Raw genomic sequence first — 27,827 nt, forward strand, 5'->3', positions numbered from 1 at the left:
GCCTAGTTTCTGTTTCCCTTTGAAGAAGGTAAATGTCCTGGCTTGCCTGGATAGTCCCAGATTAGGCCAGTTGTCCCCACATAACTATTAATAGCGCCTCATTCTACCCAAAGCATCCTGGTTCAGATGACAAATCACACTGTCACCTCCTTTCATGCACACCCCGTGTGGGGTCCCCTCGCTGCCCCAGGTACCCACAGAGGTTCCCAGCAGAGCTCCTCAGCTCAGTTTTCTGCCACTCCATCTGCCTTACTCTTCCATGGCCAAGAAATCCAAATCAGAACCCCCCTGACTAAGATATGAGTGTCTGAGAACAGCCATTTGTAGAAAATTGCCCTAATGCAGAGAACTGATGTGATGTGATGGGGTAACTGAAGCCCTGCCCCTCCTCCCTGGTGGGGGAGGGACTCGGACAGGGGCTGCCTAGAGTTTTCCCCACACTCTGAGGCCACCTGTACCTGGTACTCAGGAGAGGAGTTCACCAGAGCTGGGGATGGCAGGTCAAGAGCACTGCAGTCACCCTCACACCCCTGCTGTTAAGACCTCCCTCCTTCTGCCTCCTAAAGCAGAGCCAGCACCCTGAGGTTCTTACCACAGACAGGCTGTGCTGGCCTCTGACCCTACTTTACTCACAGACCAGCAGGGCAAACATTGAAAGGAATAAAAGAAACTTTATTCTAGTAGAGTATATGGAAAGTTTTTGAAGAAGGAATTACCCAACCAAAAAAAAAAAAATTCCTTATCCTCATAATAACATCTAAAAGGTTATTTTCTTTAAAATTATAAGAATATTTTTATGTTCACATATGAACATGAAGTTTATCGTCCTAAAAGTTTTAGAGATCAACATAATTTGATTCTTTAGATAATGATTAGCCTAGTTAGAAAACAAGAAATATTCCCCAAGTAACAACACTGGGGACAGATGGTGGGGTGGGGCTTGGGGGAGAAGCAGAGACTAAAAACAATAAAAACACAACAAAACCCTGTGCTTGGGTTTTAGAAGATAAAACGTGGCAAAAACTACATTAAAAGCAAAAACTGAAACTAACCATCCAAGGTGAAGATGAGATGACCTCATGAATCAATTGCATTCTAAGTATTGATACAACTAACATGTCACTGGCTGATCTGTCATTCCAGGAGGCAAGGACCTTTTCCTTGGTTATGTTTATCAAGCAAACTGATGTTAAAGGTAGCAGAATTAAAGAAAAGCCCTCAGAGCCAACAGACAGGCATATACACTGGGTGCTGGCTGAGTGACCCTGGGCCAAATTCTCAGCCTCTCTGAGCCTGTTTTCTTGCCTATGAAATGCGGGCAGTAACAGCTACCTTGCTGGTTTAGTGGGAAGATTGGAAGCAACCTAAAAAAACATGCTGCTAACATTGCCCCTGGCAAATAATGGACACTCAATAGAGACAAGGGCTTCAGTTTAGAAATTAATCTGATGCTAGCACTGTGTTCCCTTGTGGTTCTGTCAGTCACCACTGACTTCCAAGTCTACACCGGGCCCATTCCCGACCCTCTGAGGTCACACAACCACAAAAAGAACACTGACAGGTAAAAACAGACTTTCTTTGGAGAGCTGCGGCCCCTCCTCTAAGGTGCCCACACAGGAGGAGGTGGAAGGTAGGCTTGTGGGGGCACCATGCTCTCCTCTCATTCCTTGGAGTCTCCAGGGGTACCAGTGACATAGATTCTCTACTGGACCCCAGGAGGTGACAGAAGACCACGTAAAGGAAGCTCCTGGGGCCATGTCGGGGTCTGCTGCATGCACACACCTCCCATTAGGCACCTGTTTCAGCACCACAGGCTGCAACAGGGACATGGAGGATGCCCCGGCCTCAAGTGCCTGGACTGCAGAGGAGGCCAGTGTGGGCTCAGGTCAGGCTCTGGGACATGCACTACCACTGGTGGCAGCAGCACTGAGCTCTGGGAAGAGAAGCCAGGGCTCCATGGAGAAGTGGCTTCTACACAAGAAAGAAGCCTCCAGAGCTGGCAGGTGGTGTGGTGACCTGCATGGCTGAGGTGTGGGTGTGAGAAGCAGGGAGCAGATTCCAGCAGGAAATGTATACACCACCACCACAGGACAACAAGCCTGTCCTCTGAGATGACAGATATGGTGTAGGGGATCCCCGGTGTCAAGGATGCCAAGCACATAGAAGGGGAGAAAAAGCAGACTGTGCCAGCAGAAGACAACAGGTGCACCTGAGGTAAACTGAGGTTTCAGAAATGCAATGCACGTCGATGTCTCAGAAAGAGTCAAACAGTGAGTTCTGATTTAATACAAGGTCCCTGGAAAGGACCAAGCTAGGTTTTCGGTCCCATTGACAGTGTTTCTCATTATATAGGTAGTCGACCCAAACACCACAAGCAGAGTCTATGAGAGCTGACTTGCTTCTCGTACTCTGGAGTCCAGGCAGGATTCTGACAAAGCACACTCTGACAGCACGGTGACGCCACAACACTCAGGCCAGCACCAGTAGGACCCAGGCAGGGCAATCCTCTCCAGGCCAATGCCAGCTGTATCTGGACAAGGCCTCTTCAGGGCGAGATTATTGGAAATGTCCAAGAAGTGAAGTCCCCCAAAGCTGGGCCAAGCTTTGCCCACCCTGCTGCTGACCATGGGCTCAGCAGCTGCTCCTCCTGGGGAGGAGAAGAGCTGGCCGCTAGGCTGGAGGGAGCTGGGTCAGTCCTGCCCAGGGCTGTCAGATATACTGCTCCTCATCTCTGTCATTCAGGAGCAGAGACCACTTGTCCCCACCACTGTCCACAGCAGTGCTATGCCGACGTGGCCTGTTGGAAGTCAGGGAGGACAAAGACACCTGGCTGACGTAGCTGACCTGGTCCCACGATGTGGCCCTGGGGGAGTCGTGGCGTCGGTCATTCATGCCAATATGCACACTGACCTGTGACGCGGTCAGAGGCCTCATGCGGCCGTGGGCCTGCGCCTCGTACCTCTCCAGGTCGGGCTTCTTATAGCTGTAAAGAACACAAGAGCATCAGAGCCATTCTGGGCACAAGACTCTTTTTGTTCTCTTTCTTGAAGACCAGTGAAGACTTCTCATCCATCTTTCAGTAATATGCAGCATGAAAACCTCATGGGTTTTAAAGAAAAAGGACATTAAGCTTCTATCAAGGTTCAAGTCAAGTTCACCTGATTTAAAAACCTCCTAACAGGGCAGCGCCTGTGGCTCAGTGGGCAGGGCGCCAGCCCCATATACTGAGGGTGGCAGGTTCAAACCTGCCCTGGCCAAACTGCAACAAAAAAATAGCCGGGCATTATGGCAGGCACCTATAGCCCCAGCTAATCAGGAGGCTTAGGCAAGACAATTCCTAAGCCCAAGAGCTAGAGATTGCTGTGAGCTGTGATGCCACAGCCGTCTATCGATGGTGAGAAAGAGAGACTGTCTCTTAAAATAAAAACAGAACTTCCTAATAAGCAAATGCCTTGCATATAGCAAGCTGCCATTACCTTTTATTAAATCCATTCATTAACAAATACATGAACGTCTTTTGTAAAGAAGGAAAAAAGATAACATACAAGGTGATCTCACATCTCCATGGTATTCACATACATGGCCCTTGCGCAGAGCAGTGAGAACAGCCCAGCAGGTGTGACTGCTCAGTGGCAGATCACCTGGCTCAGGGCTGCTACATCACACCACACACACCCGGGCTGCCACTGTGGGGTTTGCCTCCCGTGGTGAATGGGAAGTGGGCAGCAGGTGCTCAAGCCCACTCTCAGCCCAGGACGCACACTGGTCAGCCCCAATCTGCTGCGAGCAACAGCAGGGCCTCCCAGAGGCTGACAGACGTTCCCACCTAACCCCTAGAGGACTCACCACTTGAGTTGCAGGGAGGACAGCACCACAGACACGGAGGAGGCTGCCATGGCCGCCGAGCCCATCCACGGCTGCAGCACGATGCCGATGGGCATGAAGACTCCTGCCGGGGAAGGATGGGCTCACACTGTGGCCGGAGGTCAAGTGAGAAGCGACCTCCAGAATCAATCTAGGACCTACCCCTGGCTGCCCCTGTCCATGGTGCACCCTCAGGCCCCTTTAGGGGGTCATCCTAAAAGCTGGGGGTGGGGTGTTGTCAGGGATCTGGCTCTCCTATACCCACCCTGCCCTTCCCAGAACCGCCCATGGGAACACTCTGAGGAGCAACAAGTGCAGAAGACGGGGTGCAGGTGGCACAGGGTCCAGCTGTCCTGAAACAAAGCCTCATCTACACAGAGAAGCCACCTCCAGGGCCTCACAACACCTTTAGGAGAGAAGTGAGTGCCAGGCCCACAACAAAGCCAGGACATGAGGGTCAACTGTCCATGGTTGGCTCTTGGACACTGAAGCGAATCAATTTCCTGAGCCAGCTCTGGGGGAAGGTGACCCGCCTGACTCACCAGGCTCAGGAGACTGAGATGGACACACCGATCCTACAGGAGTGACTAACCACTTAGACACAACAGTGGAGACCAAGGTCTCCTCCACCAATGGCGGAGCACCACCGCACAGCGGGGCCTGGAACTCTTTCTCACCAGGTTCCACAGGATTTGAAGGAGCAGGGGAAGTTAGGAGGCAGAAAAGTTTTCATTTCTTTCCATGATCAGAGGAAACCTGGGCAGGATTAATTTTTGTTTTTTTGACAGAGTACTGCTCTTATACCAGCAGGAGTGCAGTGGCATGATCATAGCTCACAACAACCTCAGACTCTTGGGCTCAAGAGATCCTCCTGCCTCAGCCTCCTGAGTAGCTAGGACTACAGGCGTGCACCACCACACCTGGCTAGTTTTTCTATTTTTAGTGGAGATGGCTTCTCACTATTGCTTAGGCTAGTCTCAAATGAACCCTTGCCTCAGGCTCCCATAAATGCTAGGATTACAGGCCTGAGCCACTGGCAGGGCCTCTACACAGGATCCATTTTTAAGACAATGTTTTGAAGCACCAGCCTTGCATGTAGCAGGTGCCCCATGACTATTAGCGATGAGTATTTTTCAGACTGTACGCCTTAATAAATGGTTCAGAAAATAGGGCCACAGTAAATAAAGCCAAACCTCTCAACCATCTTTGTAGAAAGGACCCGTATGAATGAAGGTTTGGGGGTCCCCACAGCAGTTTCTCATTTACCTTTAGAGACACACACATTCATAGAGACACGTTTCATCACAGGGCATGTAATGAAACCAGTCTTTCTAAAAGGCCACCAGCCAGTCAGCAAGGCACCTCCTCACCAGGCTCTCTAGGAGCCTGGCAGGGAGAAGGCCGGAGCCGATAACAGCCACCCCTACCTGCTGCGATGGGGACCCCAATCAGGTTATAAATCAGCGCCAGGACCAGATTGACTCGGATTCTGCGGACAGTCCTCTTAGAAAGGTGAATGCTAGCCACCACATCGAGCAAGTCATTCTGGAGGAGAGAAGTAGGTAGTGAGGGGGTCTGGTCTGCCCCAACCTTTCCCTCACCACCCACAGCAGCGGCGCTCACTCTGATGAGGACAACGTCGGCCGCCTCGATGGCAACGTCTGTGCCAGTGCCGATAGCAACACCCATGTCTGCCTGGGCCAAGGCCGGGGAGTCATTAATCCCGTCTCCCACCATGGCGACTTTCCTTCCTGTGTCCTGCAGCTCCTGGACTTTGGCCACCTTGTGAGAAGGTAGTACCTCCGCGAAGACCTTCCTGATCCCAACCTGAGAGGAGAGGAAAGGAGCACCTGGCACTGGCAGCAGGGGGCAGCACAACCCACGTCACCCACGCCTGCCGCTGCAGCCGCCATGTCCAGCCAGGGAGGCCACAGCCAGCCTGTGGGTCTGTGGACATAGGGCATGTTTCTACCCAGCTTCCAGCCCAACATCCTGCACTCACTTAGGCCTGTCCTTTCTCAGATGGCCACCAGCCCCCTGCTGGCCTCCCTATCCACATCTCAGCACCCCAACTCGCCCCTCCCAGAAGTCTTTCCAAAACAACAATGGCTGGACTAGCAATCATGTGGATCTCCTGCTTCTTGTCCTCCAACAGGTCCAACCTACCTGCTTGGTGGCCACAGCTGGTGCCACTCTGGACCTGTGACTGCAGCTCTCTGCAGCTTCTCCTTATCACCAAGCCACTGCACCACTCTGTGCCCTGGTGAGGCTCACGCTGCCTGCTGCAGGGAAGGCTCAGTCTCCCCCCATCCCCCATCCCCTCCTGATTCTCAGATCTAGGGCCAGTTGCTGCTGCGCCCTGTCCCTCATCCACCCTCCTGTAGGACCATGAGCCCCTCTTCTCTTCCCCAGTGCCTGGCCCTGTGCTTGTCCGTCACATCCCTGGTGCTGTGTGTCCCTGCTGAGTGGACGAACGAGGTCTAAACAGGAAAAAGGGGGAAGGTATTCAACAAGCCCATCACTAGCAAGGATGACCACCAAAAAACAGGAGTATTGCGTCTTCCCTCACAGGATGCAATTAGTTTTCTTTTCAGTCTCCCTATATTGCCTTTGCTAGAGTGCTATGGCATCACAGCTCACAGCAACCTCAAATTCTTGGGCTTAGGCGATTCTCTTGCCTCAGCCTCCCGAGTACCTGGGACTATAGGTGCCATCACAATGCTTGGCTATTTTTTTTTTTTTATTGTAGTCATCACTGTTGTTTAGAAGGCCTAGGCTGGATTTGAACCAGCCAGCACTGGTGTATGTAGCTGGTGCCCTAACCACTGAACTACAGGCGCCAAGCGAAGATGTAATTACTTTTCAAAAGCATACAGCTCTGCACACCTTTGTGGGGAAAGGAGAGTATAATTTTCAAGAATTCACTCTGGAGCTGCTGCTGTGTGTGCAGGCAGGCAGCTGGCCTTTAGTGCTGTCCTCTCAGCCCAAACTTGGCACCCAGGGCTGCTGGAGGGACTGCCCAGGCCTGTGCTGTTCATCTGGGCACCTGGGTGAGAAGCACCACACTGGCAAAGCCTCCTCTAATGTAAAGGGTAGAAGATGTCTTTTAGCCCCCAAGCCATAAATTATTTTTCCCTATCACAAAGTCTGGGAAATGGTTAGAGAACACTGGAATCGCTTTTTGCAGGATGTATGACCCCAGGCCCTGGGGATGAGATCTCCAGGGTAGCAGCACAGCGATGGGAGACGCTGCAGAGCTTGGAGCAGAATGGAGCACGTGGGAAAAGCAGCTGGAAAGAGAAGCCACGCTGAGTGCGGGTGCCCGCTTCTTACTTTAGTCTCCAAATATTCCTTTGAACTTAACAATTTGTAATCTTTAAGGGCCGTACCTGAGTAGCAATGGCTCTGGCCGTCTTCCGATTGTCCCCCGTGATCAGAACCACATCAATGCCCATGCTCTGCAGTGTGTGCACAGCCAGGGCGGCCTCCGGCTTGACAGAGTCTGCGATGGCGATGAGCCCGCAGAGCACACCTGCAGCAGAGCAGCCACGTCAGCACACAGGGCGGGGCACACGGAGCCCACAAAATGTGAAGATTTATGATAATTCTCACCACGTAATGTAACATAATACGGGCAATCCTGAGTTATAAACACTCAACTTATGTACAACTTGCACTTAAAAACAGAGGCTCTTAGAGGAAGTCCCTGAATCCAAGAATCCGACTGATGTTATGAGTTGCACTTTACAAACAGAGGCTATTACAGGTAATAGATAAACATGCCTGTTCCAACTTACGTACACGTTCAACATAAGAGCAAACTTATAGAACCTATCTTGTTTGTAACCCATGGACTGCCGGTATGGTTTTTTAGAAAATTATACACATTTAAAGATACACACAAAAGTCTGGAAGCAATACCAAAATGTTCACAGAGGTTCCCTGAGCACTTTCATTCGCTTCTTCATGGCAGTCTGAATTTTCTAAATTTTCTGTAAGGAGCATATATTATTTTGCAAAGTACCTGACTCATAACAAGAACTCAATATATATTAGCTATTGAAACTTGGGAAACATAATAGATGTTAAAGTGATGAATGTCCAAACTAGAAAAATCAATCCTTTCTTTTTGTCTTTTCCTACAGATAACGTTTCTGTAGAAGTTTTCTTCCAGTGCACCTTTAGACACAGAAGCAGGCTCCTAGGGCTGAGGTCTGAATGGAACAGAATGAAGGAGGTGTGAGAGGGCACGACTCCTTCCGTGGTGCCACTTCTAGTTTGACAAACTGCAGGGATAGTGGGTTACAAAGGCTTAGAAAAAGGGGGAGAAAGAATGGAAGAGGAAGATATATTTGGTGGGAACATTCAAAATACAGCATTATAAATTATTTTTTATTTGCATATAGTGTTACTTCTATTAGCAGAAACTAGCATTACCAAAGCAAAGCAGGTGGACTGCCGAGTTCAGGAGTTTGAGACCAGCCTGAGCAAGAGTGAGACCCTATCTCCACTAAACATAGAAAAATTAGCAGGGCAGGACAGCAGGTGCCTGCAGTGCAGGCAGAAGGATTGCTTGAGCCCAGGAGTTTGAGGTTGCTATGAACTAGGACACCACAGCACTCTACCCAAGGCACAGAGTGAGACTGTCTCAAGAAACAAACAAACAAACAACAACAACAACAAAAGCAAAGATTCTGCTCTCTCTCAAATGCAGATAGACAGGATCTGAGTGCTAACGCACACAGTCTGGAGGCTCTGTGCACAGCCAGTCTGCGCGGAGCAGACACGGAGAGCTGCAGGGACCAGACTATTTAAAGGTGTCCTGTAGTTGCAGCTTTTGGGAAGTGAATGCCTGGTTTGCCTGCAGGGATAAACAAGGATGACTTTGAACCACCCACATGGACAGTAGCTGAGATGATGGCAAAGACAGTTTAGGATTCCAACAGCAAAAAGACCAATGCCAGGGCAGAGTTGAGGTCAGATGGAGACAGGGAGGAAGAAGGAATGTCAGAATGAGAATGAAGAGAAAAGACCTTGCTGGTCTCCAACTCCTGAGCTCAGCAATCCACCCGCCTCTGCCTAGCAAGACAACTTTTTAGAAAACAGACCTGAAATTAACAGAGAGGAAGATTTGTTTAAAAAAAAAAAGAAAGAAAGAAAGAAAGAAAGAAAGGAGGACCCTTTTTGCCTGACATCCTCAGAAAACTGCATTTTGAGAGACTGAAAGGAAGTTCTGAGCGGGAGTACCGTCAATGGCCACCAGGATGGCCGTCTGCCCTTTCATCTCGTGGTCTGTCATAGCGTCACTGACGTCACTGGAAATGGTTAAGCCATTGCGCCTCAGCCATTCCCGGTTTCCAATCAGCACAGAGTAGGTGTGCGGGGCTGCATCTATTCACAACAGACTGTGGTTATTCCTCAGCAGTCCAATTACACTATGAACTGAAAATCATGCAATCCTTTTTATAGCAAAATATGCATTTAACCATTCTCAAAAACCATAATCTAGTAAGCGCCTCTTCAAATGCCATCCTTTAAGATGGGAAACAAGTACAATAAATGTGCAGAACAGATGGATATGAATTAAAATGGGGTGTTGATAGCATATGCTATATGTGTGAAAATGTCACAAGCATATTAGGACATCATCATGACATGTCCTTACCTGCCTCTAGACCAGCAGTTCTCAACCCATGGGTCGCGACCCCTTTGTAGTAATGAAAATACATCTCAGCATTAGGAAGGTTGAGAACCACTGCTCTAGACGTACCACTGACTCGTGGTTAAAAACCAGTTGTCAGCCTCATACCCAAAGCAAGTGTTAACTGGATTCACTACTGCTTGTTATCAATGGCCCAAGGTAGTCAATAAATAATCAGACAAGTCTATTTCTATGAAATGTTTTATCCTATACCTCCTGAAAGGCCAAGTGCATTTCTCACCTTTTAGCAGTGTGCTCTGAGGTGTCCCTGTACAACCTAGTTCCTGAAAGCTAGAGTGGAAAGGTCACCCTAGGTTTTAATTCAGTAGGAGGTGGCAGATGGAATCTAACACAATGTAAATCAAGATTTCATGACCCAAATTCTTAGGAAAAAACACTACACCTGAGTTTTGGGGTGGTCCCTCTCCCCTTATACTGATAGCTGGCAAGCTACCCTTAGAATAAGAAAGGTCCTTTTTTTTAAGCAGGAGTTGTTCTGAGAAGTGCCCTTCCTGACTTGGATGGGACACTTTGTGTGCTTTCCCTGAATTCTTCTGCTGGTTCTATAAATACTCCTTATCCAGTGGTTCAACCACATGGAGGAAAACAAGCTGAACAAAAATCCAAGAGCTCTCTCTGTCTATACTGCAGCTTATGAGAAGCACAATCGATTAGCAATAAGGAGAATCAAAATAGTGTGTGAGCTAAGCACTGCTCTGTGAAGCTAAGCCACGTCTACATCTGCCTGCTGTGAGCATCAGAGAACACAGGGGACAAACTGAGGCTTTCCTGGAGAAGGCAAGGGCAGGTGCCCAGCCATGAGCCTCTTCTGTCACAGCAGGAGAAGCGTGGCAGGCAAGCCCGCCTGGCACTCTCTGTGGTCTGGCACGCCTCCACTTTACCCAGCCAGGCCCAGATCCAGCTTCAGAGACAAAGGCCACGGATACCTTTTTCCACAGGAAGGCTGCCAACCCCGTTCAGATGACCGGCCCGTTCACCTGGTGGGCGCTCCCTGTGGGCCAGGATGCCTTCCACATTGCTGACTTTGCACCCAATTCCACAACCTGGTACAGCCTGGAAGTCTGTGCAGTATCCCAAGATCTCTGTTCCAAGTTCCTACAAAGGCAGGAGGAGACAGGAAAGGGAGCTGGGACCAGAAACCCAGAGAGGTGCAGTCAAAGGGAGGATAGGGTCACAAGTGAAGGCGGTAAGAGGGGCGTGGCCAGACAGGGAAGGGGGACTGGTGGGGAGAGCGACTGGGAACAGCGTTAGCTTCAGTCACCTGACCCTGACATCACAGAGGGGAAACTGAGGAGGACTGCTCAGCCTAAGTCTCTCCCTGGGTGACACCCATGGGTGACCAGGCCACAGACTGGAATGGAGAAACAAAAATTCACACCAAATACTGCGAATAGAGGAGGGGCGCAGGTGCCAAAGAGAGGAAGACACCATGTTTATGTTGTAAACGATTTCATAAAAACAATGGAACAAGCAGGCAGCTGCAATGCTGCCTCTAGGCTCTCCAGAGGTCACTGCCTTGCACCAGACCCTGGAGGAGGGGGGACGGGGCACCAGGGAGAGAATGAGCAGAGCCCTGTGAGGGCTGGTGTGAGCCTGCGGTCTGAGTCTCCACCAATGGAAACACTAGAAATCAGGTTTCTGGAAGACCCCTTGTCCAGGAGTAGTTGTCAGCTTCTTTCCAAGGCACCCAGCTTGCCTTTTCTACATTTACTAATAACAGTACTGCTCAGGCTATTTAAAAACTGTCAGGGCGATATCTCCCCCCCACCCTCGTACTCCCCTTTCACAGGTGTCCCCTTGCACTTGGTGCTGACGTCAGACAGTTTCTAGACAACCTCCTTCCCATCCTAGGCTATAAGCTCCCTGAGGGCAAAGTTCACACCTCGCGAGTTTTGTTGTCCTGAGCCCAGTGCCCAACAGATGCCCAGCAGATGCCCAGTGAGAGATAATCTGGGACTGTGACAAAGGCTGTCTAGGAACCTCCTCCAGAGGGGCCTGCTCAGTGGTTTTCTTGCCCACACGGCAAAGGCCTCCTCAAGACAAGGTGAAGCAGGGAGGGAGGGGCAGAGCCACACCTAGGCCCACCTACCTCCTTACAGTATTTGGTGACTGCCACCCCCAGGGGATGTTCACTGCTGGCCTCTGCAGTCCCCACCACGGCCAGAACCTTCCTGAGGGGCAGTGAGGCCTCGTCCACGAGCAGGAGGAAGCGCATGACTCTGGGGACCCCGTGGGTGATGGTGCCAGTTTTGTCGAACATCACAGTCTTTATCTGCCAAGAACAACCATGTCTCCGTGACCACAACACAGATGCAAGGGGCTTTCATAGTCCACGCAATCTTTAGGCAGAACTTAAACCAACCTACCTCGGAAAGACAGCAACACTCCTTCTTAACCTTTTAACATAACCCTCTATAGTCAATCGTGGGGTTCAATAACGCCAACTGCGAAGAAACTATTTCTCTATCTGCCCAGCCAAATACAACCACACAGTGGCTTCACCCTGACTGGATGAAGCCAGAAACTCTCACTAGGCTGCAAAGGCTTCCTAGGTCAGAGGTCAGGACCCCGGGTGTTCTCCCCCCACCCAGGGCTATGTACCGAGCCCAACCACTGTTTTCTCTTGCCTGCTTAAGTGCAGAAGCTACTAGAACTAAAGTCCTCAGCCTCTTAAGCCTCTCAGCCTAGCTCACAGCAACCTCAAACTCTTGGGTTCAAGCAGATCCTCCTGCCTCAGCCTCCTCAGTAGCTGGGGACTATAGGCGCCTGCCACATTTTTCTATTTTCAATAGATGGTGTGGGGAGATGGTCTCATTCTTGCTCAGGCTGGTCTCAAACTCTTGAGTTCAGCCTCCCAGAGTATTAGGATTACAGGTGTGACCTAACCACACCCCACTTACCATTCTCACTTGTTAGCAAACAATGAGTTCAGCTTTTGTTTCTGAAGCTGAGTTGGGCCTCCTCCTTCAACACCACTAACCAATCTTCCCTAGGACTCTTGCCTCCTTCACTCTGCAGCCAGACGATCTTCGGAAGATGTAACTCAGTCACACCCCCTGGGTGCATCACAGCCTCCATAGCTCTTGTTCTTCTTGGGGTGACGTTTAGAACCTTTTACTAAATCTCCAAATCTTCATATTCTGGCCCCTCCTGCAACACCTTCATCTCCAGTTTTTCTCTTTTTCTGTCAATCATTTTCTTCCAGTTCCTCATTTATTTATTTAGCAAATAACTCCTCCTGAATACCTTGAATGGGCTGGGTCCTGGGCTAGATGCTGGAGATACAGTGGCGAGGAGAGGTTCAGTCCCTGACCTCACAGAGCCCACACCACAGCAGCACAGCCTCCTCAGCTCTCTCCACCTGCTGTTTCCACTGCCAGAACATTCTTCCCATCCTCTGCTGAACAGTAAACTCTCATTCAACTGGTAGGGCTGGCAGAGCCCTGAGCCCTTGCTTGCATGCTCCCCTAAACCCTCCTGAAGACCGCGTGTTGCTCTGTTCAGACCAACCTTTGAAATCCCTTCCCTGACCACCAGCCTTCTTCAGCCCAAGAAGGACAGGAGCCACAGGGGCTGTGACGCACACAGGTGATGATGCTGGGTTACGTGTTTGGAAGATCATTCTGGCTACAGAGTGCGAAGGCAAGAATCATTGGGGGAAGATCAGTCCACACAGCGCGTCCAGGCGCCCAGGTTAGGACCCTGTTAGTGTCCCCATGACATCTCACTGTCTCCAAATACTCAGCATATCTGTTGTTCATCTGTCTTTCCACTTAATTTTTAAGGTCCCTGGTAGCTGGGAACCATGACCTCATCAGAACCTTCCTTGGGTCCACACACACAGTGAATAAATGCAAGTGTGGAAGGTAGGAAGATCTGCCGCAAACACTGCAGCCCACTGCTCTCACAGTCACGAGACCCAGCACCAACGCCACGGACATGGCGCTGGCGCTCTTCTCCTGGAGCCTGGCTCTGCTTTAACTGCAGGCCTCTGGGCAAGTCACCTAACCTCTTCCTGCTGCAGTCTCCTCATCTGCAAAATGGGAATAACAAGCACCTACTGCAAAGAGCTCTCAATGTGATTAAATCAACTAGGGTTTACGCAGCGGCTCCCACGTGCCTGTCAGCAGCTGCTACAGTCACTGCTGCTGTTAGTCCCGCTTTACCCTCAGGTGGCACTAGGGCTTTTCTTTCAATATAAAATAATAAACAGATACTATTTTCATTAAGATTCTCTTTAGAAAATGGCCCCCCAGACAGCAGGGAGGAGAGGCTGGTGAAAGGCTGACCTTGTGCGCCAGCTCCAGGGGCTTCCCGCCCTTGATGAGGATGCCGTGCTGGGCGGCCACTCCGGTGCCCACCATGACAGCTGTGGGCGTGGCCAGCCCCAGGGAGCAGGGGCAGGCGATGCACAGCACGGTGATGGCTGTCTGGAAGGCGAAGCGGACCACCACCTCCGTCTGAGAGATGTGTTTGTAGGGGTTCTGAGGGGAGACAGAGGCAGAGGTGGGTGAAGAGGTCAGTGAGGAACCTCCCAGAATTCTCAATGTTTTAGCGGGACAGTGGGGCCCGAGACAGTGGAGTGAGCTCAGGTCTAGGAACCACAGTCACACTGTGCTGCTTTAGGACCAGAGTTCACTTTACTGCTCCACACCCCAGCTTAACCTGATCCCACTGGCTTCCCTCCAAGAGGCAGCACAGGCACACAGTCTCACATAAAAACCCTCAGTAGGGGAAGCAGCACTGACTCTGGCATCAGACCAGGTGAATCCTGGCTCTGACACCAGCTTCACCTCCCTGTGCTTCAGTTTCCCCATATACAAAATGGAGATGCAAACACATGTTGTATAAACATACAAACCTACACAGCACAGCACATGGCACAGGAAACCCACCTAAGACATTGACATTGTTATATTATTATTTTTATCGTATTTATGAAAGCTTTAAAAATGATGGACCTCCAACAATCCCCCCTAATGTTATAATCATATAAGCAAAAAAGATACAAAGATACTCATCACAGTGTTTCCGCACTGAGGTGGGACAGTAATGAAAACAATCAACAGGAGATCAGTCAACTGAACTGTGAGTGTGGTGTGTACCATGGAGCACTGCACAGCTGTGGAGATGACGACACATACCTATGCTTAGTAATACAGGATACCAGTGATGCAAAATTAAAAAGCAAACATAAAAAGCCATGTGCTGTGATTTTATTCATGCAAAATTATCTATCTACATCCGCATGTAGGCTTCTAGAAGTACTGGGAAGAAGTCCCCCACAGTCTAAATACAACTTCTAGGATGTGACTTGGAGTCGCCGTGATTGTCTTCTCTACATTTTTCATTATTATTTTCTCTGTAAACCCCAAACAAACAAGGAAAATATGGGTCTACTTTTCCAGATAGCTGGTGGCACATGCTGTTAATATTAGTTGAATTCTAATCACCTGAATTATCTGGGTTTAGTTTTCAAAATGGCTGGTTGCTATGGGGTATAATCAAGGGATAACATATTCACTTAATTACAGTAAAAAGCATGTTTTCTAAATTAAGAATATAAACCACAATCTCTCTAGCTTCCCCCTACACTTTTTGATTTTGAAAAGTAGGATTTTAAAATAAAGTATTTTATTAAAGTGTTACTTAATTTTCACAGAAACAATTCTAATATTTGGTAGAAGGTCATGCTGTTTAAAACAAAATTTGTAGAAATAAAGATGTAATTTTTTTTTAAACCCCAGTAATTCTCATCAAAGTAACATGAGGCATTCTGACAGGCCTGGGCAGACTTCCAGAAGCTAACCCAGACTCTCCCCAAGATGACTTTTGTGTACCAGAGTCCTAAGGAGCATGTCTTAAGGATGACAGTATCTTAAGGAGCATGCAGTACCTCATTTGCCAGCATCCTCCCTGATACTGCAGATAAAAACAAAAGAAGCCAAAGTAAGACAGAAGAAAGCCACATCTCCCCACGTGTTTGGGACCGAGTCTTCCCATGGCCACACACCAAATGCACTGCTCTCCCAACAAAGCGGAAATTCTAGGCAGCCAGGTGCCATGAACAGTCAACAGCAAGTTCTAGGGAATACATTTGTAGGTTACTCTTAAAAGCATTGAGGTTCCCTTAAAGGGCAAAAAGTGCTGAACATGGACAATTTTTAATTTAAGATAGGAAATTTGAGGGATAAAATGACATTTTAGCAAATGACATGTACTCTAAGAACATCTAATAGATCTTTAAAAATGGGCAGAAATTTCTTTGATTTTTTTTTTTCTGTTGCAGTTCGGTCTGGGGTTGGGTTTGAACCTGCCACCCTCACTATATGGGACCAGCGCCCTACTCACTGAGCCACAGGTGCCGCCCAGCAATTTCTTTTAAAGAGAGAAAATTTCCTATTCCCTATTTGTAGTTCTTATTCCATGGCTCTACAGTAAAATAAACATCACACTGGGCTTGGTATGAGAGAAGGTGAAGTACTGCTTCTCTCACTGAGCAGTTATTAAATAGCTTTTTATGTATGTCAACATTTCAACCTGAGCACCACTGGCATTTGGGGCCAGATAATCCTCTGTGGTAGGGTCTGTCTTGTACCTTGAAGGACATGTATCAGGGTCCTGGCCTCTGCCCTCTAGATGCAAGTAGCTGCCTCTCCCAGTCATGGAACCCAAAACTGTCATAGCTCCCAATGGAGAACCATTGATATATGTGGCTCCTGTTTCTCAAACAGGTAAATTTTGAGAGAGGGACTGTATTTCCCAATTTTTTTTTAAAGTTCAATAAAACCATATTTCCTACAATAGCATTCTTCATCTACGTCTTTTAACTCAAAAATGTATATTCTATTGTCTCACACAAAATTGTTCAACAAATGTTTAATTATTAAAAAGCTATCAGCATTACTTGGGGAGTTGGGAAGTCGAAAATAGTACTGGTGGAAATAGAGATTAAAAAAATATATTTCCTTTAAAATCTATCAAATTACCATGCCATGAAAATTTGAAGGGCACTATTTTCTATGATGTATAAACCCCTCATAATAACACATCTCGTAAATGCCAGCATTACAAGGACAGCCAATTGGTGTCTGTGAAAATTATCTAAGTAGGAAGCAAAGGATAACTTTAATAAGAATCTGTGGAAGTGAAATGACTGTCCTACTCTGGATTAGACTTCGCTGCCAATAGTGAAGCAAGCAAATAAAATATAATGAATAATCAAAGTTCAGTGAATCTAAGACATGAAAGAATAGGATTAATGGCAGATTATTTAAAACATAACAACTGAGGTATTCAACTTACAGGAAAGTATTTCTGAACAACACCAAAATTGATAAGACCGATTATAATCCATACCACCAACGTCAAAGTTGAAATAATGACGATAAATGGGACAAAATATCCACTGAACCGGTCGGCCAGCTGCTGAATGGGCGCCTATGAAGAAAAAACACCAAGAGCATGGGAAATCACACCTACAAAGAGACAGACACCGTAAGTGTGGACGCAGACTGGGACTGTAATCTCCCCCATTAAACACGTTTAGTTATCAACCTCTAATGAATAAAACTGCCTGATTCTATGGAACTCCTCAAATAATTTCTATAATGAGGAAACTGAAGTTACACTGTTTTTTAAATCCCTCCATTACCTTTGACATCTGAGCCTCTTCCACTAATTTCACAATCTGAGCCAAAGTGGTGTCGTTGCCCACATGGGTTGCTTGAATCAGCACAGAGCCGTGTGCATTTATGGATCCAGCGATCACGGTGCTTCCGGGTTTCTTGGTGACAGGCATGGCTTCACCTACAGGGGGGACACAACTGACACTCACCCCCACTCGGTACCCACATGACCTGGCCACCACTGTGATGCCCACCAAAGGGAATAGGAAATGAGCGCCTAACCTGTGATGAGGGACTCGTCAGCCATGGTATTGCCTTCTAGTACTTTCCCATCCACTGGGAACTTTCCCCCAGGGACCACCTTGATGATGTCACCACGCTGCACCAGCTCCATGGGGACTTGCTCCTCTCTGCAACAGATGCCATTCCCGTGACACACAGGGCCACTCCCCGTAGCCCACTCTCTGCTCTGTCACCCAGGTCAGGTTTTAGACCAACAGATGAGCTAGTTACAGTACACTTGCTTTGAACTAAACAGCAGTATTTATTGTATCTGTTCACTTACAGCTCGAATCAAGATCAACTGTGCAGCTACTAAATCCCAGGCACTGTTTTAAGCACTGGGAACACCTCTGTGAACGGCGTACCCATGTCCTTACCCTCATGAAGATAAATTCCTAAGTGGAAACACACAAGCAAGGTGGCATCAGGCATTAGATAAGTGCTATGGTGGGGTGGAACCAGGACACTGTGGCTAGAGGGGTTTTAAATGGTGCTTGGTATAAATATATACAACTTAGTAAGCATACACAGGCAGGTATATTAAATATCTGCATATGTTCCTTTCAAAAACTTTTCAGGAGCATTCTCTGTGCAGTGAGCATTAGAGGCCTGCAGGGGTCCCAAGGCTAAGCTCCATTCACCATGTGAACACCTCACTCCAAGGGTGTGAACACCCCCGCTTCCAGCCAGGTCCTCAATTCTGAGAGCTCTGAGAGGAATTCGGAGAGGTGCCGAGTACTGAGAGATGAAGGCTGCTTGATAAGACTAAGCCCAGGCTTGGTGCCTGTAGCTCAGCAGCTATGGTGCCAGCCACGTACACCAGAGTGGGCGGGTTCAAATCCAGCTCAGGCCTGCCAAACAACAACAACTACAACAACAACAAAAAAAACATAGCTGGGCGTTGTGGCAGGCACCTGTAGTCCCAGCTAATTGGGAGGCTGAAGCAAGAGAAACTCTTAAGTCCAAGAGTTTGAGGTTGCTGTGAGCTGTGACTCTACAGCACTCTACCCAGGGTGACAGCTTCAGACTCTGTCAAAAAGAAAAAAAAAAGACTAAGCACACCCGGAGATTTACTGTGTGCTGCTGGGCACCAGCAGGATGCTAGTGAGCAAATCAAACCTGGCTCTGACCTCCTGGGGCTCAGAGTCAGCATTTAAAGATACAGGGCAGCCTGGTTCAAAATCACTGCTTTGTTCCCAGGATTAAGCAAAATGGTGTAAAATGCTTAACACAAACCAACATGTAGGAAGTGCCCAGCGAATGCTGGTGATTCTTACTGATGACATTTCCACTATTGCTTAGCCTCTGTGACACAGGCACAGGCTAGGCTGGGGTTACAAACAGGACATTGCAGAGCCTTTCTTTCAAGGGGTTTATAGCCTTGCAGCTAAAATCAGACACGGAGATGCGAAATTAAGACAATAAATTCAATAATGGTGATGATATAAGAAATGGAATACTGAAAAACAGACTCCCCAAAGTGTGAGTCTTCTATGCTGGGAACAGGTGTGTGTAAGTCGGTTTGGCAGCTAAGGTGGGCCAGTAAACCAGAAGGGAATGACCTCGACCACCCAGGACCATCTCTGCTTGCTTTCTAAGTCTTCCAGCTCTGATACACCTGCTGACGCCCCTTCCACACAACCAAAGGAGTTCTCGGCCAGAGGCTACTGAGTGAGAGCAGGCACCAGTGTACAGAAAAAACAACTGAGGCCCAAAGGGCAGAAGAACCTCTCTTCAGAAGGACCTATTCACTGAGTTTTAAAACGTGTTTCCACAGGGAGACTTGAAAAAAATTAGAGCAACAGTCCAACTGGGTGTCTTTTAAAGAAATCATTAGTAATGCTAATCTCTGCTTAATTTAACTTTGAATTTTTCCTTAGAACCACCTTTCTAACTCTAACAGCTTAATTTACAGTGAATAGTCCTTTATAGGAGTTAATATGGCTTTTTCTGTTCAACACCCAGTAGTATTTCTTCTTCAGAAACTGATATTCCCCCCCAAATGCTCAGTGGCGGCCTTTGGGTTTTTCTCAGTCTTTCTTCAGGTCTAAGCACTTCTGCCAACCATTTACCTCCTTTCTCAACTCTCTTTCCTCATCAAACATAAGAAAAAGATAGAACAATGGTCACTGGTCTGGAACAAATGTCTAATTTTGTTTCCTCTCCAACTGTAAGAAACAGAAAACCCCAATGGGCTGCACCAGCCTTTCATTATCCAGCAGGTGCACAGGGCGAAGCATCTGACAGGCGCCCCGCACACAGAGCTGGTGCATCAGTGCCAGCCGGATGTGGCACAGAGCTCTCACTCTAAGCCAGGCCTGGAGAATTTAAAGCTTTAGGATGTGACACCCAGAACAGGACCTGAGGACAGGGAGCCCGGGAAAGGAGGAAGAAAGGAGTTCAGGCCTCCAGGAGAGCAAGCCCTTCCCAGGAAGCGATGGTGAGGAAGAGAGCAAGGCAGAGGCTGGACAGGACACCGAGCCCTGCTGCCATGTTACTGGATGTGGACGTCATCCTGAGGACAACAGGGAGTGGCTAAGGGACTTTCCACTATAGAGTAATGTGATTAGGTCTGTGCTTTCCAAAACATCACGGGTTTGGAAGTGGAAATATTTTGAAGGAGACAGGTGGCAAGCAGGCGGCAATTAGGAAACTGCTCTGGTGCTTTAGGGGCAGCTTGTGGGGATCTGGATAAGAGTGGAGGCTGTAGGGCCAATAGACGGGGGCCCTAGGGATCAAGGAGCTGCATGGATCCCTAAAAGGTGACCAGATGTGTTGCAGGAAAGGGGTGGCCGAGGCTGCGCAGGCTCTGCTCAGGGAGCAGGCCTGGGGCAGCACTGCCTGAGCTGCACAGGCACTAAGGGAAGGTTAGGGTACTAAGCCTCTGCAAGCCACCCAATAGAAGGGTTCCAACCAGCAGATGGCCCCTGGGACCCGGAGGTGGGTTTGAGCTTCCCAGGCTTTAACTATAGACATGTGGTTGACATGATGTCCAAGGGACAGTCTATAACATACAAAGGTGCCACCACTGAAACCCCAAGGAGCACCTGGTATAATTAGGGGATAAGGAACAAAGAAAGTCCATACCAGAGACTAAGTAGCAATGGAAGAAATTACAATGTGACAGACTGATTGCATTAACCAATGCTCTCTTCACCCAAGACTGAGGACAAAGAGAGGACAAGTGTCCTAGCAAAGGCAGGGAGGGAGGGAGCCTCACTTAAAGGAGCCAGTTATGTAGGAAACTCCACTCGCCTTCAGAGGCATCTCTAACTGTCCATGCTATGGGCTGTTCACACAAGCAGAGGCCTGGATACAGAGGTGACCAAGGAGCCTGGCACCCAACATGACTTTGTAGGACAGAATGGCTGAGCCCCTCAGGAGAAGCCTAGACTGCTATATCCATGGGGCAGAGGGAGTGGCCTGGACCTGGGAGAGTGAGGTGTGACTGTGGGCCTGGCACACCCTGCTGGGAGCACAGATAGGAACGACCCCACCCCCACCCCAGAATTGCGCAGGGAGCCCTACTGGACATGCTCGGAGGACACAGCCTCCCTAGGGAAAAGCCAGAATGAGCTCCTGCTCCTGTGATGGCAGCAGTGTGTCCAGAGCTCCAAAATGAATCATTGTCCTTGGAAAAGAACTGAGTTATGACAGAGGTAGCCCAGGTTTCAGGGGCATTTCAGCTGGAGTGCACCTTCAGGAGGAGGCCTACCCCTGTGTTCAGATCCCTGGAGCAGCTCCACGCACCAGCAGCAGGTGCCATCAGAGCACTGCAAACTAGAAAGCAGACCTGGGAGAGCTGCAGGGCACGCGAGCCAAGCACACGCAGCCGCCTGCAGCTCTGCTACCCATCTCAACAGTCTCACTCTGCAGGAACTGTCATGTCATTCATTTATTAAGAAGGTAGGGCATGTGACTGCTATGGAGGCACGGAGCACATGGGAGCCCAGAGTGCTACGTGCTCTGCCAGGGAAGTCCCCTCTCTGGGGACAGCGGGTGTGGTGACTGACCAAGGCCCTGTGCCTCCAGGAGACCAGTTACTTCACCTCGCTGAACTGATGCCGCTCCTGACAAAAGCAGGATGATGACAGCACCAGCCTCATGGAATAGCTGTCAGGGTTAATAGGACAATCTGTACAAAGTGCTGACCAATGTGCCAGTGCATCCTAAGGACTCAAATCCCAGCTATCACTACTATCATCATGACGATTATTTAAAAGCCAGCATTGGGGCTGGGCATGGTGGCTCACATCTATAATCCCAGCACTCCAGGAGGCTGAGACAAGTAGATTGCTTGAGCTCAGGAGTTCGAGACCAGCCTAGGCAAAAGTGAGACCCTGTCTCTACTAAAAATAGAAAAACTACAGCAGGAGGTTGGCTTGAGCCCAGGAGTTCGAGGTTGCTGGGAGCTATGATGATGCCATGGTACTCTACTATGCTATGCTATAATGTTGCCAGGGCAACAGAGTGAGCCTGTCTCAGAACAAAAACAACACTGGGAACAAATCAGTGCTGCGCTGCAGTCCGCCTGTGGCTCATTAACTCCTCGTGTGTCCGTGTGGCCCTCGTTGGTTCCTCTACTCAACACAAGCTCACCAATCCCACAGGGAGTCAAGGGGGCTATGTCAGCCCTCACAGGGGTGGACACAGATCTGCAACCTGGCACTGGTGACAGAGATGACCGGGCATGAGCATGGTGAAGAAAGGGCAGAGGCTCGCTGGTTTTGACAATGCTGGATGGTCGGAATCACCAAAGACGGATCTGCTGAAGACCAGTGAGAAAACCAGGGGAGGGGTCGCCTGAGCAGAGGCCCTGAGCAGCCACCTCTTCCATTGGTCAGCAGAGGGAGGTATGGGGCAGGCCAGCAGCGCAGGCCGCATGCCAGGGGACTGGTGGGTTTCCAGTCCCATGCCTCTACTTTCAGAGTCAGAAGGAAGATCACAAGCTCAAGTGGAAAGTGGTAGGGTTAGAGAGATTTAGGAACGTGAAGGAGACCTGAAATTACTCTTGCTCCAATGATAAAGAAGAGATTAACCAAGGAAATAAAACTCATAACAATTTCCATGTATTAAATGTGCTTTAAATGTAAGTGTGTGTGGGTGGCACCTGTGGCTCAAAAGGGTAGGGTGCTGGCCCCATATGCCAGAGGTGGCAGTTTCAAACCCAGCACTGGCCAAAAAAAAAAAAGTCAGTGTGTGTTAGGATTAAAAACATGGAGTCTGGATCCACTGAGATATCTCAATTCTACTGCTCAATACCTCTGTGACCTTGGCCAGTTGATTTAGCCTCTTTGAACCTCAATTGCCTCATCTGAAAAATAAGGGTATTAACAGTCTTATCCATATAAAGTTGGGGGTTTTTTTGACACAGAGTCTCACTCTGTGCCTGGGTAGAGTGCTGTGAGCATCAAAGCTCACAACAACCTCAAAGTCTTAGGTTCGAGTGATCCTCCTGCCTCAGCCTCCCAAGCACCTGGGACAATAGGAACCTACCACGACATCTTGCTAATTTTTCTATTTTTAGTAGAGACAGGTCTCCCTCTTGCTCAAGCTGGTCTCAAACTCTTGAGCTCAGGCAATCCTCCAACCTTGGCCTCCCAAAGTGCTAGGATTACAGGAGTGAGCCACGGTGCCTGTAAAGTTTTTACTCCCCCTTTGGTTAGATGAAATACACAGAGATTAGAACAGTGTCTGGCAAACAGTAAATGCTATATGAGTTCCCAGCAAAAATGATAATATTATTTTATGAGGAAGATAAATACCACTTTTCTCATTCTCATTTTTTGGTAACTTGAAGCCCTTATCTCTACCTGTCTGAATTCAAATCTTGCAAGGAAGGCCGAGTTCACATTCTAGGTTCTCTGTTAGGCTTTCACTGACTACCACTAGCCTTCCTCTTGCAGACTCCGGGCACACTCGTCACCCTCACCCCTTATGTGCCATTTAACACACATACACCTCCAACTCTTACTTGTTTTTTCATATTTAAATGCCTTGTTTTTCGTAACTGGATTGACAGGTGGGATCTTACTGGAAGTGTCTCTCTGCTTGCCCTCATGAGGTCTAGTGCAACGTCACTTCAAGAGGGATGTTGGATGCATGACATAAATTGGTCAAGGACTTCCCATGAACACAACCCACCTGATGATTAAGTTGTCCTCACCAAGGGTCACAACAGTGGCTTCTGTAGCTTGGAGAGACATGAGTTTGGCAAGGGCTTCTGAGGTTTTGCTCTAGGAAATAACCAGAATATAAAATGAGAGCTAGCATAAGCTGACCTGTGCAGACACATATGACACTCACAAGGCTGGGGTGAGAAGGGTCAGAAACAGCTGTAGAAATGGCAGCTCCCTACCACAGCCGCAACACACAACTGCAGGCTTTGTGGGGTGGGTGTGACTCGCTGTGCCCACGTGTCAGTGCCACACTGATACACTGTGCCTGTGCATGGAGTTCCAGGAATTACATTTCAGATAATACACCAGTCTGCCCATTGACTACTCTCTTTTAGATTCCGTCTAATTTCTTTTAGGGCCTGAGTAGCACTCTCTTATGGGATATGTTTCAACGCTAGGGTCAACATAGGGCATTAAAAATGGTGTGACCCTGAAGTAGTGACACAGATTTCTAGACTAACAACCTATATGCACACTCAGCTATGCAGGAAAATGCAACACAGGCTCTGCCCTGAGGGCCAGGCTTCTTCCCTTTACATAATACACCTGAACAAAGGTTTTAATAATTAGCCAGATTAGCTGGGATTTTAGAAGTGGCCTCCAATTTGGAGATTAGTGCCTGGAGCACCTAATTATATGGAGGTTTCCTATTTCTTCAAGTCTGTCTCTACATTATGTATAATCAGTAACTCTAAACACGGTGCTGAGAGGCCCTGGGGTTTGTGTTACTAAAGGAGCAGCTTGCACCTGAAGCTGGCGCTGCTGGTACCTTCGCCACATGCTCCAGCCAGCGCCCCAGGGCGATGAACACGAAGAGCATGGGGGGGGTGTCGAAGAACGTCACAGGACTCCTCTCAGCCTTCTCAAACACTGCAACCACCAGGATGACCAGAGAGTAGATGTAGGCGATACTTGTGGCCAGGACGATGAGCACGTCCATGTTGGCTGACCTGTGTCTCAAGGATTTGTAGGCCTGAACATAGAAGTACCATCCACCAAGGACCTGCAAGACAAGGTGAACAAAGGCAGGCAGGAGAGTCTTCAAGCAGCCTGGGGCCACAGACCAAGATGTGGAGACTGCAAATGCATGCACAGCGCCTGTCCTCTGTACAGGGGCCAGCTGGAAAGACGCACGCCCAGCTACAGAAAGACTGTGGTGATACCGGGGAAGGGGACTGGGTTGGGGCAGGATGTAATAATCAAACAATATCTTTCTCTCTTCATACTTAAATATGACTTAAATTGTTTACAGTAAGTATATATATTTTCAAGTAATTGAAAAAACATAGAAAAAAAAATTTCTGTTTCTTTAAGTCTGTTTCTATATTTGTATAATTAGTAATTATAAACATGGTATCCAGAGGAAGTAAATACAAACTACAAATGCTTGCCCCCAAATATCCCTAAACATTCCAGTACTAAGTTATGCTTTAGTTTTATATTTATTTTCCAAAATATTGCCTAGTTCCTTACTATCACCATCAAGAAGACATTCTACAAGGTTGTCTTTTTTAAATTATAATTTTCTCAAAGGTAAAGACGACATCTCTACCTTTCAAGATAGAAGCATGAGTCCAGGGTGATCCAGCCGCTCCCTCTAACAACAATGGTAAATTAAGCAGAGTAATATGCTAAGAGGAGACACAGATTCACCAGTCCTCACACAGAGAAGGCTGTAATTCCAGGGAGAGTTCTGATCTCCTGCAATCAGCTGTGAGACTGACAGTGAAACCAGGACCTTAGACCCTCACATGGGAGGACACCTCTGCACCTTGGCTTGGCAAGACAGAAAAAAGCAGCAACTGTCAGAGTACGGCAGGAAAATTGCAGGAACGTGCCACTTAAACCAAGGTTTGGACTGTGTCTGGCCTATGAGTATCTGCTGGCCCCACACAGGAGCACAGGCAGAGGTCTGCTCATCTTTCTCACACTTACCTGGACAAAAGTACACAAGATAAAGAAGAAGAGATTTAGAATGGACAGTCCGGGAATGATGTTATGGTCCAGGACGTGGGGCTCACTGCTGGGTACCAGCATGTAGATCATTAAACCCATGACAGGGACGCCAAACAGCAGGCTGCACAGGAAAGACTTCTTCCACCTAGGGAGCAAAGGCAGCAACATAGACAGATCAGATACCACCTGTCTTGGGGCCGCTTCCCTCCTGAGGGCCAGGCTTTAATGCTTGCCTTTGTCACACATCTGGGATAAACCACCAAGGGCTAAAATGAGACTAAGGATCACTTCCAGACACCGGCCATCCGAGGGAATATTTAAAAGTCTACATCTCGCTGCAAGGATGTTCCAGAGATGCCCAGGCCCAGCCCCTGCCTTTACACACCGATATGTCACTGCTGATTCCCAGGCGAGGCAATTGAGGCCCAGAATCTGAATATTCAGCCCCAAAGAGGTCTAATATCCTCAGCCTATGGCTGCCCATAGTTCTTTGTTCAAAATTCAATCATATCCAAGCCCCCAAAGAAAAAAATTGATAAAATCAGTATTTTATTAGTATAAACTTACTAATATATTCAATTTTTGAACAATTCCCTACAACAGAGTCAATGAGGATAATAAAGCTGTCTTGATGAACACCAGAGCTTGACAGCAGGAGTCATGGCTGCCAGTTGTCTCACATCAGCTGCAGCACTCGTGAAATTACAACTGGGAGGTGGCAGAGCCTCCAATGCATCTTAACCATGGCCTGAGCCCTGAAGTTCTAGGCTCTCAGGTTGCTGCCTGAGGCCTCTGGACAACCAGTCCCCCAAGGTGCCCCAGATGCCTCTCCTGCACCCACCATGCCAATCAGACCAAGTACATGAGCCCCTGAAGACCCCAGGACATCCCTAGCCCATCAACTCCTTCAGCCTTGCAAACATCCACTCATTTTTTGAGCCTAGATGTTTAAGGCCCCTGGCTGGAGGTTACCTTCCAGAATCTCCCTGAAATACTGCTGTCATTTCTCACTCTTATTCCCAGACCACTTTCTTTCTTCTCTGCCATAATGCCTGTCCTCAAATCCTAGTTCTAGAAATCAGACAAAGTCTGAAAACACTGTCAAAGGAAATAAAAAGCTGCACTCTTTTCCTCCTTTCCAATGTCAGTGCTGTTCAATCTGTTACCACCAGTCGCAGGTGGTTACTTAAATTAAAATTAATTAAAATTAAAATTAAATAAAGATTAAAACTTTCTTTCCACAGTCACACATGTTGCATTTCAAGCACTCACTAGCCACATGTGATGAGTTGCTTCCCTACCATGCAGTGCAGACATAAAGCAGTTCCTTGTCACAGAAACCCTTGTTGGACAGTGCTGTTTTAAAAGGTTAATGTTCCAAGAGTAAAGGCCACAACCCCGTGGACGGCCACAACCCCGTGGACGGCTCCAGAGGCAGCAGGCACACCCACAAGCATGCAGCACAGGCCCAGGCAGAGGAAGACACCACGGGACTACAATTTATCTTGTGTGTTCTACTTACTGTTTTATTTCCATCTTGTGGTCCAAGTGATGAGCACTGGGGTTTCTCCGGGCCAGGGAAGCATGAAAGCCAATTTCCTTGTTATTAGAAACGGTGGGGGGCGGGGGGGAGGGGAGGAAGAAGGTGCTTGGTTAAACAACGCATTGGTAGGAAGCACTTCACAGTCTTAGAAACCAGCAAGTGATTTGAACATTGCCTCAGACAGGTGTGGCATGTTTCCCCCCCTCAGCTTCTTTACCCAAGTTACCCCAAGGTTACTTCTGAACCTTGCTCAGAAGTCCAGCGCCCTTTTATGCTTAGAGATTGTCCCACTCCCAGAAGGGGGCACATAGTGATTCCTATTCTGGCACTACAGCTTCAGCAGGGCCCAACACCAGCCAGTGCTGACTTATAAGCTCATAAACTATCAGTTAAGAAATCCCAAATACTTAATTGTGAGCTACTTTCATTCCACACATGGACAAGATGCTTCCCACGAGGGAGACCACACGTGGACAAGATGCCTCCCGCGAGGGAGACCACACATTGACAAGATGCCTCCCGCGAGGGAGACCACACATTGACAAGATGCCTCCCGCAAGGGAGACCACACATTGACAAGATGCCTCCCGCGAGGGAGACCACACGTGGGCAAGATGCCTCCCGCGAGGGAGACCACACGTGGGCAAGATGCC

At 48.4% G+C, this 27,827-nt stretch overlaps 1 protein-coding gene across 3 annotated transcripts in view; it reads right to left on the reverse strand.

Moving 5' to 3' along the window:
- Positions 1-2,258: 2,258 nt before the first annotated feature.
- Positions 2,259-27,827, reverse strand: part of ATP7B (ATPase copper transporting beta) — an 83,924-nt gene continuing 58,355 nt past the window's right edge. For all 3 annotated transcript variants that reach the window (XM_023508070.1, XM_012812748.2, XM_023508071.1), the window contains 16 exons: positions 27,154-27,230; positions 25,611-25,776; positions 24,445-24,678; positions 23,641-23,732; positions 17,497-17,624; positions 17,241-17,395; positions 16,892-17,026; positions 13,876-14,070; positions 11,676-11,858; positions 10,513-10,681; positions 9,112-9,255; positions 7,254-7,396; positions 5,488-5,691; positions 5,292-5,409; positions 3,847-3,949; positions 2,259-2,983 (listed from right to left, as the gene is read on the reverse strand). In XM_023508070.1, coding sequence (XP_023363838.1) covers positions 2,710-2,983; positions 3,847-3,949; positions 5,292-5,409; positions 5,488-5,691; positions 7,254-7,396; positions 9,112-9,255; positions 10,513-10,681; positions 11,676-11,858; positions 13,876-14,070; positions 16,892-17,026; positions 17,241-17,395; positions 17,497-17,624; positions 23,641-23,732; positions 24,445-24,678; positions 25,611-25,776; positions 27,154-27,230 — 2,520 coding nt within the window. In that variant the 3' untranslated portion in view covers positions 2,259-2,709. The remainder of the gene's footprint in view (positions 2,984-3,846; positions 3,950-5,291; positions 5,410-5,487; positions 5,692-7,253; positions 7,397-9,111; positions 9,256-10,512; positions 10,682-11,675; positions 11,859-13,875; positions 14,071-16,891; positions 17,027-17,240; positions 17,396-17,496; positions 17,625-23,640; positions 23,733-24,444; positions 24,679-25,610; positions 25,777-27,153; positions 27,231-27,827) is intronic.

The sequence above is a fragment of the Otolemur garnettii genome, unplaced genomic scaffold (assembly GCF_000181295.1).
Source record: "Otolemur garnettii isolate 467f Iridium unplaced genomic scaffold, OtoGar3 scaffold00221, whole genome shotgun sequence".
Lineage (NCBI taxonomy): Eukaryota > Metazoa > Chordata > Mammalia > Primates > Galagidae > Otolemur > Otolemur garnettii.